General features: G+C 43.3%; 1 protein-coding gene across 4 annotated transcripts in view; it reads right to left on the bottom strand.

The window, feature by feature from the left end:
- Positions 1-13,060, bottom strand: part of CCDC13 (coiled-coil domain containing 13) — a 29,483-nt gene that overhangs the window by 9,892 nt on the left and 6,531 nt on the right. For all 4 annotated transcript variants that reach the window (XM_054273917.1, XM_054273918.1, XM_054273920.1 and 1 more), the window contains 9 exons: positions 11,951-12,099; positions 9,838-9,980; positions 7,427-7,516; positions 7,096-7,212; positions 6,194-6,298; positions 4,479-4,643; positions 3,767-3,943; positions 2,178-2,363; positions 1,292-1,368 (listed from right to left, as the gene is read on the bottom strand). In XM_054273917.1, the coding sequence (XP_054129892.1) occupies positions 1,292-1,368; positions 2,178-2,363; positions 3,767-3,943; positions 4,479-4,643; positions 6,194-6,298; positions 7,096-7,212; positions 7,427-7,516; positions 9,838-9,980; positions 11,951-12,099 (1,209 nt within the window). The remainder of the gene's footprint in view (positions 1-1,291; positions 1,369-2,177; positions 2,364-3,766; positions 3,944-4,478; positions 4,644-6,193; positions 6,299-7,095; positions 7,213-7,426; positions 7,517-9,837; positions 9,981-11,950; positions 12,100-13,060) is intronic.

Below are 13,060 nucleotides of genomic sequence, written 5' to 3'. Positions count from 1 at the left end.
CAGATTTTCACTCTGCCACCTCCAAAAGGTTTAGCATCCGTTTACAGAGTTTCTCATTTCACCTTTTCTGATAGGAAAAGATGATTCACTACAGCCAAACAGAATTGAGAGTTGATCAGGATATTAAAGTTAATGGAAGGAATGAGCCTTGCTGACCAAGTTATTAACAGCTCTCAGAGTTTTTCAGGATCATTCATTGCCCACCTGACACGTCAGCTCTTTCCTTGGCCCTGTACACAGGCAATAATTTATGCATTGCACTTAGTGCTTTCCACAAAGCCATTACCCAGCTTTGGTTCCTGCTTACCATCAGCAGACATGTGAGGTAAAAAAAAAGGGATAAAATATAGATTTGCTCCAGGAGAGCACAACAACTTCTGTGGAGTTAGATGGGGGGGAATTATAACAGCCAGAAGGGTGCAGAAACTTTCAAAGTAAAGATGTTTTAACTCTAACTCAAAACTACAGAATTCTTCTTAAATTTTATAGTAATGCTCTACTTAGGGATACTCAGCTGATTTTAAAGCCAAATTGGGTGTCTAAAGTAATGAGGTAGGAAATGACACAGAAGAGATCAGTTGTAACTTTATCTTGATGAAAAATTTCCCCCATCCCCATCAGACCAGTCTCAATTCCTCACTATCAATTAGACCATGAACTCTTCAGCAACAATTTAACAGGAAAGGACATAACTTGCTGTGGTACCATGGTCCCTTTACACAGCCAGAGTGACCCAGAGTCACACCAGTGTAAACACAAATCAGATTTATTGCTGCACTAAGATTAGTGTAATTTACACAGCCCTCAGTGAGGCTTTAAAGAGGGTGTTTGGTAAGAACAAATGATGTGGTGTGTTTTCAACATTTCTGCATGTAAATCCTTCTCAAAGAGCATTAATTGATTTAAATAATGCACCAGTGATTCAGTGCTTACCTAAAATGGCACTTTGCCTTCATTGCCCGCCCTGCTCACAGAAATCTGCTCCTCAGAAGCCTCGTGTCTCATAAGGGAAAAGATTCCCAGGCACTTAAGCTGACCACTTAAACATTAGCTGAGCTGCAGGAGGAGAAATAGCTGCACCACCACCATGCCAAATCTAGTCATGTCTGCAAGTCTGCACATCCTTCTCAGTTCCAGAGCAAAAGTCCAAGAGATAATGTGATTAGAGATTCCCATATATTGCAAACAGGCTGTTGGCACAAAGCACTTGTGGTTTGATGAAACTGCCTGGGAAAACCAAGCTCCTGGATTACTCAAACAATTTGAAATATTGACTTTCTGATCTTCTTACCGGGCAGATTCTGTCCTTGCAGCCTCAGGTGATGCTGAGTGCTCAGAGTGTGGTGGATGAGCAGCTCCTGACTTGTCCTATGGATGGGCAGAATTCTTCTGTTAATGGTGGAGCATTTATAAAAGCAATTACATAGTTCAGAGGAAAACAGCTGCACCAATGCCAAAGCAGCAGCTTTTGATTATTGCTACAAGCAAGCCAGAACTTCTGATTTACAGGGCCTCCTCAGAAGCTCTGCTTTAATTCCCATCCATTGCAGGATGAAAACAAAGCAGAAGTCAGTAAAAAGGGCAGTTTCATATGAAATCAGAGTGCATTAATAAACAACTGTGCTGGCAGTGACGCTGCTGCACTGTGGGTTGTGTCCCTAAGCCAGGTTTCATCCTGGGTTCAATTTTCCAGCCCCCATTCCTGGGGTATTTGGGAGATTCACAACCTCACCACAACCCCAGGAGGGTTTTGCATCAATGAGAATGGGATGCCTAAATATTGTCCACAAATCCTGCCTGTGAGACAGCAGCAGCTGCCGATGCTGGTGTGACACATTTGTTTGCTTCCTGCTTCCAGCAGCCAAGGGTGCTGAGCACTGAGGAGTCCCCAGTGCAGCCCCAAGTCCTGCTGTCAGTCAGTGACAGTCCTGACATGGCCCACGTGTGGCTGTGATTGGTATTTCTGTGTTTGCTGCTGCTGAAGCTGCCTCAGTTATGCACAAAGGAACTGAGGAGTTACAAAAGAATTCCTGCTTTATCACTCCATCAGGAAAGACTGTCAGCAGGACAGGGATCCCTGTCTGGAGGCAGCAACCATCTCAGATAACAAGGGACAAGGAAGTGGAAGAGCAGATCTGATTACCAAGTGTGCTCCTCTAATTAATTTGTTTGCCTACCTGATGTGTGAGCTGCCCAATCTCCTCCTCCAGAGTTTTAACCTTTGCTTCTCTGTCAGCCACCAGCTGCCTGAGCTCATCTATCAGGGTGCTTTGTTTCTGAATCTCAGGCTCCATCATCTCCTTGTTCTCACCCTTCTTCTGGCTCAGGCCCTTTAAGATCTCCTGCATTTGCTTCTGCTGGCTCTGGTAAAAAGAGAAGCAGGTGAGAGCTTTATTTGGTACAAAATGATTATTTTTAACCTCTCCAAGACAAATATCCATTTAGGAATGGCAGGGCAAGCCCCTGCCCTGCCAAGCCCATTCCTTGGTGGGATCACACTGGTGACACTGGTGCCACTTTGGCAATTTGATTTGTTATGTTAACCTGAGCAATGGTCAGATTCAATTTGCTGCCAGCTCTGCTGCTCAGTGTAGCAGAAAACAGAACAAGAAAGGCTGGCCTTTGATAAAGAAGTGATTTTTTCCATAAACTGAATGAAACTCAAGATTTCAATGTGCTTTTTGTGGAGTTAGAACATGATCAGATCCTGTGATAGGGATATTAAAAGCTGAGGATACTGTGGGGTGACAGATATGAGGCCAGGCTGTTTCACCAGTACTTTTGGAGGGTTTTTTTTCCACACTGACAAATCTAATACCTGTCAGGCAGTTTGTTCTGCCAGGCCAACAACCTGCAAGTAAAGTGCTTTTGTGACAGAAGGGATAAAAGAGATTTACCATCCCTTCCCTAATAAACTTGCATCTTTCTATACTAATTTTAGTGGGAACACAGAAAAAAGTGACAAATGTTCTTTGGCACCCCTAATCTGCTGGTCAGCACCCACAGGGCCTGGGGAGAAGGGTGAATGGCAGCTGAGCTAAAACCTACCCAGAGCAGCAGGGAATTCTGAGTGGCTTGAAACTAGTGAGGAGTTGGATAGGAAACACAGAATTAACCCTGCTAGGAGGTGGTGTATAAATTTATTTTTATCACTAATAAATTTGCTATTTTAATTGAGGAAGGCTGTTTAAAACCATGGCAGGACCATGACAGGAGCTATTTATTTCTTTGTCAGCATCTTTGAGCCTTTGTTAAAATTCTTGGTTTAGGAGAGGCCAAATCCTCTCAGCTCCTGCATGTGAGTGTGCACATGGTTTAGTGCTCATGGTTCAGTTTGTGTGTTGTGGGCTGTGTAACAAAATAAAACAAAATAAATGGAAGTTTTGTTACAAATTAAAAAAAAAATCCTGCAGGACTGCAGGCATTCTAAGGAAAAAAATAAAAAAAAACTACCAGTGGAGCTGAAAGCAGAATAAAGAACACAGGCCTTGGGTCAGGACTGAAGCCCTTCCTCTACCTACTTCAATCCTTCTGCAAAATGTTTCTGCCAGTCCCTGCAGCTCAGGGCCACTTGGCTGTCACTGTCACACCTGGCGCTGTCTCACAGCCCCTACAGGACCCCATCCAAAATGCAGGAGGGCTTCAGCTGACAGGAAAACCTCTGGCTGTCACACTTGGATCCATCAGGCTCCTGTGCACCCTGAGGCTGTGTGTGCCACAAAAGGACATCCTGTTTTATCACCTATAGGACCAACACAGACTGTACCAGCAAGGCATCTATGAGCTCATCGTCGTGTTTCCCTTTCTCCAGCAAGGTTCCAATCTGCCCCTTCAGCATCTTCACTTCTCCACACAGCATTTGGTTCCTGGCTTTTGTGGCATCAAGTTTTTTTTTCAGTTCCTCGTGGTTTTTTTGGAGAGTGTTGTGTTGCTCAGAGAGTTTCTGCAGTGATGTAAAAGGAAATGAAAGTTATAACTTATCACCAAGCCCCAGGTGCTGTGGTGAGAAAAAACAATCACACATTACCTGGCAGAATCTAAAAAATGGGACTGGAATACTGTATTATTCCTAAGGAAATAGAAATTATAAATGCTACTGGCTGCCTGCTTGCCAGCATCCAAAAAGGTCTGCTCAGGAATCTAGGTGGTCTGGGTAGGTTCTTCATTATTCTGGATTCTGATTCTCCATTATTCTGTTCAAATGGAGCAGCCCAGAGCCCTGCAGCTCCAGGAGTGTAAGGGGATGTCTGTATTTGGGATGAAGAATGCACTCCTGGCCAAGGGCTGACAGGGCTGCTAGGGAGTTTGGGTGCAGCTGTAGCAGGGCTTGGCTGTGAAGTGGGGCAGAGCTTCCTCCAGCAGACCAAGGGAGTTTATGAAATGGTTTTAGGCAGGGTGTAACACACCCTGAAGGCAGGACAAGCCATTACACACTGCTCCACACCCAAACAGAACTCTGTCAGCTCACAGCATTCTACCTCCAAAGATTCCTTCTTCTCTTTTTCCAGGCTGCGAATCTTCAGCAAGTTCTTCTCTTGGACTGACAATTTCCTTGAATCAGGAAATGCCAGCAGCCCCTCATCCATCTCCAGCAGTGAAGTTCTGATCTTCTGCTGATTCAGTTTGTGCTCCAGCTCGTGAACCTATGGCACAATAATGACAACTCAGCCAGGGGTACAGGGCAAAGAGGACACAGCCAAAGACAGCTCAGATTATTCTTGATATTTTCATTCTAGAAGTGTCTGGTCTTTTAGACTGAAATTTAGCTGCAATAAACATGCAGATATTAGGGCATCTGTGCAGGATGGAGATCTGGGACACATGGGAGATCTGTGGAGCCACATTTTGGAGGCCAGACAGGCACTCCAGAGCACTGGAATTGTTGCTGTGTGAATCCAAGGGAACTTTTGGTGATTCAGTTTGTGCTCCAGCTCTTGAACCTATGGCACAACTCAGCCAGAGCTTTACCAGGGTACAGGGCAAAGAGGACACAGCCAAAGGCAGCTCAGATTATTCTTGATATTTTCATGTCTAGCAGTGTCTGGTCTTTCAAACAGAAATTTAGCTGCAATAAACATGCAGATTTGAGGGCATCTGTGCAGGATGGAGATCTGGGACACAAAGGTTTGTGCCTTTGTGGAGTCATATCTTGGAGGCCAGACAGGCACTCCAGAGCACTGGAACTTCTGCTGTGTGAATCCAAGGGAACTCATCTGTGCATGACAGAGATCTGGGACACATGGGAGATCTGTGGAGCCACATTTGGAGGCCAGACAGGCACTCCAGAGCACTGGAATTGCTGCTGTGTGAATCCAAGGGAACTCAGCTCTCAACTGCTTGCTGCAGGCTGCTTTTGTAGTCAGTGGAAGGAACTGGGCACTTCCACAGCTCAGTTCCTCTGCCCTGCTTTGGAGGAACCTTCCTCACTTTTGATCCAGTGACTGGATTTACAAGATCCCCACTGACTACAGAAGGAGTCTGGATCAGAAAGAAATCTGCACATTAGAGCAGGGAACAGTAAGAACAGTGGTCAGATGAACCCCAGGCAAGGATAAAACAGGGGGAAATGGAATTTGCTCAAGGGAAAGCAGAGGTTAAAAATCTCAGCAGAATGCAAAAAAATCACAGTTTGATGGCATATAATTGAACAGCAGGAAAATAGAAAAATTACAAATCGAATTGCCTGAGAGAAGTTTTATTTAGATGCACACAAAACTGCCTCCCTGCCTCCTGCTGACATTTCAGCTAAACTCTGCCCTTCAGAAGACTCAAGAGTTAAAACATTTCACTGAAGCTCCTGAGGGAACAACTTGAAAACCTGATCTGGCCTCAATTCCTCCCATCTGACTGCAAGCACTGAACAAAGGTACCTAAGTCAGAGCACAGACACTGACAGGGCTCCTTCTGTTCTCAGTGGAGAGAGGCACCTTCAAAACACCCTGGGACCTGAACTGGGCTGCCACAGCTCTCCAAGGTCACTGAACTCCTTCCTTTGACACAGATGTGAAAGATTCCCAGCTGAAACAGCAAAGCTTGCAGGGCTGCAGAGTCATTAACAGGGTGTGCACACAGCAACAGAGAGATGGGAAGAATTAATGAAGAACTAACAGCACTTTTACCTTAATTTGAGGTGATATCTGCACTTGGAAAGAGAATTCCAGCTGAAATAGCACCATGCAGGGCTGGAACTCACCTTGCCTTGGAGAAGGACAATTTGCTGAGCTCGCCCACGCCAGCTGCCAGAATTGGTCAAGAGGTTTTGGATATTCACATCTTCCCCAACTTCTTTGGCTAAAATCTGGGGAAAGGGATTGACATCAACAATAAGGCTTAAAGGGAGGTGTTGGGGAGAGGGAAGGAAAAGCAGCTCTCTCTAGCAGGGAGCACAAGCAGTTTTCAATATACACAATTATTTTTGATAGGATGAATATTTAACCATAATTAAGCAGGAGCAGAGGTATTGTCCTCACGCACACCAGGAATTGAACCAATTTCCCTTGCAAAATTCTGACACAGCTAAACTTAGTATGAAGAGCATTTAAATTATTTATAAAAAGGTCAGCAGAGTTCTATTTTAAGGACCATATTCTCTACTCTGATCTGCATTGCAGGTCTCCTACACAAAGTAGGGAAACCAAAGAGAATCAGAGCACATAATAACACTTAAATGCATCATGAATCAGAGGAAAAGGTTATTCTGGATGTCATTCCAACAAACTCTTTAAGCACATGCTTTGGTTCAAACAAGACCTTTAATCCCATTGATTCCCATGGCACTGGAGCCTACATTAGAAGTAAATACATAATTAAACGTATGGGAAAGGAGGAATGAACCTGGATGTATGTCACAAACACTTCTGCTGATCTGGGACTTTAAAATCAGAAGGATTTGTGTCCAATGGACAGTGGGAGGCAAAACATGAGATCCCTGTTCAGGAGCACAATTTCATTCCAACCCCTACCCTTGTGTCTTCCTCAGTTCCCTGCTCCATGGAACAGCTCATGGGGACCAACCAAGGGTCAAAACCCTCCCAGTTTCCCAAGACTGAACCTCCTGCAGGGGTCCCAGCCCCAGAGTGCTCCCTGCAGTGGTACCTTCTGGGTCAGCTTCAGTTCCTGTTTCAAATTCTGCAGCTGGTTCCGATATTCTGTCACTTTTACGTTGGCTGTGCTCAATTTTTCTTGCAGTGCTTTCACCTCTGGATTTTCAGCCTTGGAGGAGAGGAATGTACTTGGTGAGAACAGAACCCTCAGGAGAAAACAGAAGGGATTAACATCCATGGATCCATCAGGATCACTGGATTATTTTTTCCAGACATAATTTTTGGGGCATAGAGGGGGTCCAGGGGAATTTGGTCCCAAAAGTGGTGACAGGGACCTTGTTCTACAAAGCTGCTGATTTCCTCATTTCAACTACAATTCCTACCAAGTTTCCTTCCAGCCTTTTCAGAGCTGACTCCTTGATTCCTGCAGCATCACCACCAAGGGAATGGATTTTTTCTGCAGCTGCCTGTAGCTGGAAAAGAACCCCACTGTTAGTGTGGAATGGATGCAGAGAACAGCATCACTCCATGGAGTATTAATCAGCAAAAAAGCCTAACTCGATGCTTATGTACTCTAAAAAAAAAAAAAATCTTAATTTTCCCCTGGTTTTAATATTGTTTTTTATCAGTAGGAAAGCTGTTTTGTTTTTTTTTTTTTCCTGAAATGCTTCCCCAAGAATCATGTCGTATTTTACTGTGGAAAACTTCAGAAGATATCTCTGACTTGCTGAGATGGGATCAAATTTCATGTATGGAGACTCCTGAGGCATTTTATCACAAAAAGTACCTCAAATGAATGTTTATATACACAAAATCCAAATCTTGTCCAGCCCAGAATATTTCATAAAAAGCAAATAGTAATCAATAGAGAAATATAAAAGGAGAAATCTACCTGACACCCTAGAACTGAGATTTAATGGTGTTAAGGTTTTTTTCTTTAGCTGGGAGCTCTAAACCAGCATTTTTAACTGCTTTAAAACACTTAATTTATTATTTAAGAATAAAAACTCTGTCTCCTCTTGCTTGCCACAGCAAAGGAAAACAGACCACAACCCCTCCTGCCCTGAATCATGCCCTGTGTTGCTGTTGCAAAGATTTCTAAATGGATGAGAGTGCAGCAATTTGGGGCTGGACAGGCCAGGAAGTGTTGATTTAAAAGTTTGGGACTTCATTCTTTGAGGTGGGTGGAAAATCTTGATTATTTGCCTGAATTAAGGAAGGCTCTGAGGAAGAGCTCCTTCATTAAAAAGGGGCTGGGGAAAAGCTCACTCAAGGCCAGCTCTAATTTCACCCTTTTTCATGGCTTAGGGCCACTCTCTCTATCCAGTTCAGAGAGTTTTGTATGAACTGATAATGAGGGATTTCAGCTGGAGCTGGCAGCTGCTGGCTCCAGCTCTGAGGGAATTTTCTGCAAACATCCCTTTGCTTACATGGCCCACCCTCTGCCAAGTGATTGTTCAGTGGCCACACCTTCCATTCTGTTTAGGGGAAAATAACCATGGTAAAATACTTATGATTTACAGATTCTTCAGTTTTCAGGCAAGGAAAGAGCTAAAAATAGGTAAAATAACAGTGTTTTCTAGATATCACTCTACATTTTTGATAGATACCTCCTAGTTTCAAACCTTGCTTTCATTTTACTGATCATTTACATCTTTTTCTTCTTCCTGAAATGTTTGTGCTCCTTTCTTTTGGGCCAAAATCTGAGAATATTTAATGCTTCTGTCTGAATAATGGTCATTCCACTTCTGCAGTAGGGGAAAGGAACCAAGTTGATTTTTTCTTAAATTATTCATGAATTTCTCCACTACTTGTGTGATTTTGTAGGTCCCAAACTACACCTGATACTTGTTTGCCAACCCGCCAACTGTTTGACAAGACCCCTGTGACCAGAACACTGTGGATTTATGCAGGAGTTCTCCAAAATTTAATTTAATCTAAGACTTCTTGATCTTTCAGGTAGCTGGGGTGCAATTCAGGTAGATGCATGACTCATGATAATAAGTGATGGTGAAAGGCTGAGTCAAAATGCAGCTGTCAGCATTATTGATTTATTTAACTGATGTCTTCTAAGAAAGCAAAGTTCAGGAAAAAAAAATAAAAATAATAATAAAAAATCACCAATACTGTGTAAGGAAGAGGAGCAGCAGCCAAAGGACAAAGCAAATATTGACATCAGGACATCTCATTTTCAATTCAGCAGCCACCTGAGCAAAATTACTTCTGTGAAAGGTTGGCAAAAAGTCACAGTAAAGTAGAAAATTTAATCTGCCTGAGTGAAGATTTGCTGTCTTATATGATGTAGCTTGGTGTTGTCTCAGCTCTGTAAGTACTTATTCCAGAAAACAGCTTTCATTACAGGGAATAAAAAAAGCTTAAAAGAATAAAGAACTAATTAGTGACTGGTCTTAACGAGGTGGGAATGTAAGACACAAAGGTGTGAAATTTCCTTCTAAAAAAAAATTAATAATAAGAGAAATAGCATTGACAAATGGGTAGAAATGTCTCTGTGCTCTACAAATGAACATTCCTAATTGCTGTTTAATAAATCCTTGGCTCATTAGAACTTGGAGATATCCTTTCCTATAGGATATTCACCTGCACAGGTGAAATCTGATTCCTCTGCAGAGGTGAAACAGCTGAGGGAACATCATGGACAGAAATGACCACAATCCCAAGCAAAGACAGATTTAAGAGCAAATTCAACATGGGAACATGAACCAAACCCATTTTCTATCCCAGAGGCTGGATTTCCATGTTTTATCATGCAAAAAGAACAAGAAAAATGCCTCACTTCTCTCTCCAGCTCCTTGACTCTGTGGTTCAGCTGCTTCACTCTGGCTCTCTCACTCTCAAACTCAGCAGTCACCTCCCGGTTCTTTTTGGCCAACTCAACTATTTTGGTGGCAGCCACGTCTCCAGCCAAGCCAGACACCCCTGAAAGGACACATCAAAGCAGAGGGCACATCTCACAGGCAGGATTCAGATTCAGAACAGAGCAGGCTTTTGTTCTCTGCCACAATGAACCTGCATTGTCCCATCCCTTCCTCTCTGAGCTGTGCCAGGCACTCCAACGAACAAGTGAGGGAAGAGAAGTCAGAGGTGCCAGCTGGATGGGCTGCTCCTTTGATCCAGCAGCACAGCCACATTTCACACTGTGGCAATGTTTATATACATAAATCCAAATCCTGTCCAGCCCAGAATAGTTCATAAAAAACAAATAGTACTCCATAGAGAAATATAAAAGGAGAAATTTACCTGACACCCTAGAACTGAGATTTAATGGTAGTTGGAGCCACATTTTTACCTAGAGAGGGCAATGGTGGGAAGGACAGCTGGGAACAGGATTTTTTGGCATTATCACAGAAAAAGGCAACACTCAGCTTTGCCTGGTTGTTTACTACGGGAGGAGCTGCTGGAACAGAGGTGTGAACGTTTCTAGACATCAGTTCTCAAAGGTCAGGCACAATATTACAGCTGGGCCCTGGACAAGGTCCAGGAACTTTCATTGTGCCTATTTATAACCCCCTTGGGATTACACAGGGAGCTTTACTGCATGACTCTGAATTGCTCTTTTAATTAACCACGTCACTGGCTCCCTCATCAGGAAGGGTTTGATGAGTGCCACAAACAAAGCAAAGCCCAGGCCTGGCTCTTGTGTCACCTGGCTCTGGTTAACACCACACAGGTGAAGCAAAGCTCTGGTACAAGTGCAAAATCAAAGTCATGGCAAACAATGTCCACAGAAACTTCCAGCTCAGCGAGGAACACGAGCCTGCCACAACAAACCCTTGGTGGGGGTGTGCAGACTGAACCTGGCTGCTGTCATTGCTCTTCACTCTTTCATCCTTACAGGAATCACTTTTCTCTGATATTCATGGACTGGGGTGGGATGAGAGGTGAGAGATCACTCCCAAGTGAATGCTGAGGCCCATAAAGCCCCAGAGACATTAATTGGGCCACACAGAATAAAACTGGCAACAGAATTTGTTCCCATGCCATGTTTAAAAACCTTGTAAAGAACACAATTTATTGTTTTGAAGGAATTTATTTTAAAAGCACTTTAAATCAATTCATTGTTTTCAAAAGCACTGCTCTCACTCCTTTGTGTGATTTGTGTTACCCCTTCTCACCTTGGAGCTACTTTTATCTCAGTTTTCAGGATAAATAGTGGCTGCTGAGAATCACAGTAAATACTAAATTAACCAAAGCCAGGTTGCTGCTTCCCAGTTAAACTGCTGGTCCTCAAATGCATTGCACTGACCCAAGGTTTTTTATTCCCAAGCAATGTGGGGATTGCCACAATACAGACAGGGAAAACACAGCCAAGGGATTGGCATCAGCCAGAGAAGCTGCAACAGCACATCTGCCTCCTGCTCCTGACCAGGAAGGGATTATCACCTCTCCTAAAGACAAACTACAGCTGCTTTTCAAGGATTAAGGTGGAATTTAATGTTATTTAGTTCTCCTCGTTGCTGGTTTCCCCTTCTCTTCAAGCCTGGTCACCACTGCTGTCCTGACCAACAGTGGCACCCAGTGGAGGAGGTGCAGCCTGCACAGCTCACTTGTCAAAAAACACCAAAATCACTTTAGAAGCTGAATTTTGCATTCATGCAGCATCCTTCCTCTGCCCTGTTCAGGCAGAAAAAAGGAGCCTGAATAAGAAATTTAACCCTACAGAGCAGAGAAAGCTGCAGCACAGCTCTTTCAGGCTAACAAGAAGTTTCCCAAAATAATATTTTTATGGAACATCATTATTTTTGTGCCAATTTTTGTGCAAGTTTACAGTTCTATGAGGAACAGAAATCACTGTGTACCCTAACAGAGCACTATTCTTTTCAGGGACATTTTTTGGTCACCAGCATCAAGCAAACCAACATGGGGAGAACACAAAGGTCTGTATTTACCTGACAGAGCCAACCTCTCCTCCTTTACTCTTTTCTGGAGCTCTTTTATTTCAAAATCTTTCTCTGCCATCAGCCTGTAGAGCCTGCAGTTCTCATCCCGGAGCTCTCGGAGCTGATCCTGCAGCTGCTCATTCTCAGCCTCAAAGAAACTGGGAAAAAATGAACCACAATGGGAAATAATGCACAAATAGAAATAAAATAATGAAACAACTGCATGATAGATGGGCTGAGCTTATCAGGAGTGAGTTTATTGAATTAGGCACAATGTCCTCAACCTCAGATAAGAACACAAGCTGATTATCTGATCTATTCAGATAACATCTTCTTAAAAAAAAATAAATTAAAAATTGTATTTTCTTGAGCTGTCTGGGGTAAAACATCACAGAACAGGTGCATTGAGGTTACCAAATAGTGTCATCTCAGCGTTACTTACCTGCTTCTTCAGAGGAAATCAGGCAGCATTCAGCATGTGGGACATTCAGGCTTTCTTTTCTATACTTGTCAAAGCCAAGAAAAGCCAACAGAGCGTTGACTATAAAGCTGCCCCTGGGGTCTTTTAAAAAATCAATGTTTTAGAGCAATTCATAAAAGACCAATTTCCCACGTCCTCAGCTGATTCTCCTGGAACCCTGTGAGCATCAGTTTGTATTGTTAATGGTGCCTTTTGGAATTCATTTAGAAACAGAGAATACCAAAAAAAACCCTCTGAATGGAAAGAAACAGCCCTGCTTCTCCTATTCTTCAGGACATTGAGCAACATTTAAAGGTTTCATCTCTCTAAGACATCTAGAGAATGAATAACTTTAATCTCTTTATGGCCCTGATGTGATGGGTCCCTCAAATATAAAATCCAGGAGCTGTGGCCTCAGGGGCTGCATTCAGTTGTGGAAATTCAGAATTATCTGAGCTCCCTGACACGGGGTCCTTGAGAAAAGCTGGGATTTAACACAATTACCCACTCACAGGTGACATTTGGGCTGACCCCAGCTGCTGCTGGTGGGAGATGCAGGTCTCCAGTGCTCTGGGATTCCAATGTGGAAGTTCCTGAAAATCTAAAGCATCTCAGTTACCCAGATACCTTAATCAGCTGGATTAATTGACTCCTGGATT

The sequence above is a fragment of the Melozone crissalis genome, unplaced genomic scaffold (assembly GCF_028551555.1).
Source record: "Melozone crissalis strain CALT ecotype California unplaced genomic scaffold, PUWL_Pcris_2 ptg000016l_1, whole genome shotgun sequence".
NCBI classification, from domain to species: Eukaryota; Metazoa; Chordata; class Aves; order Passeriformes; family Passerellidae; genus Melozone; species Melozone crissalis.
This window is presented reverse-complemented; position numbering and strand designations above follow the sequence as displayed.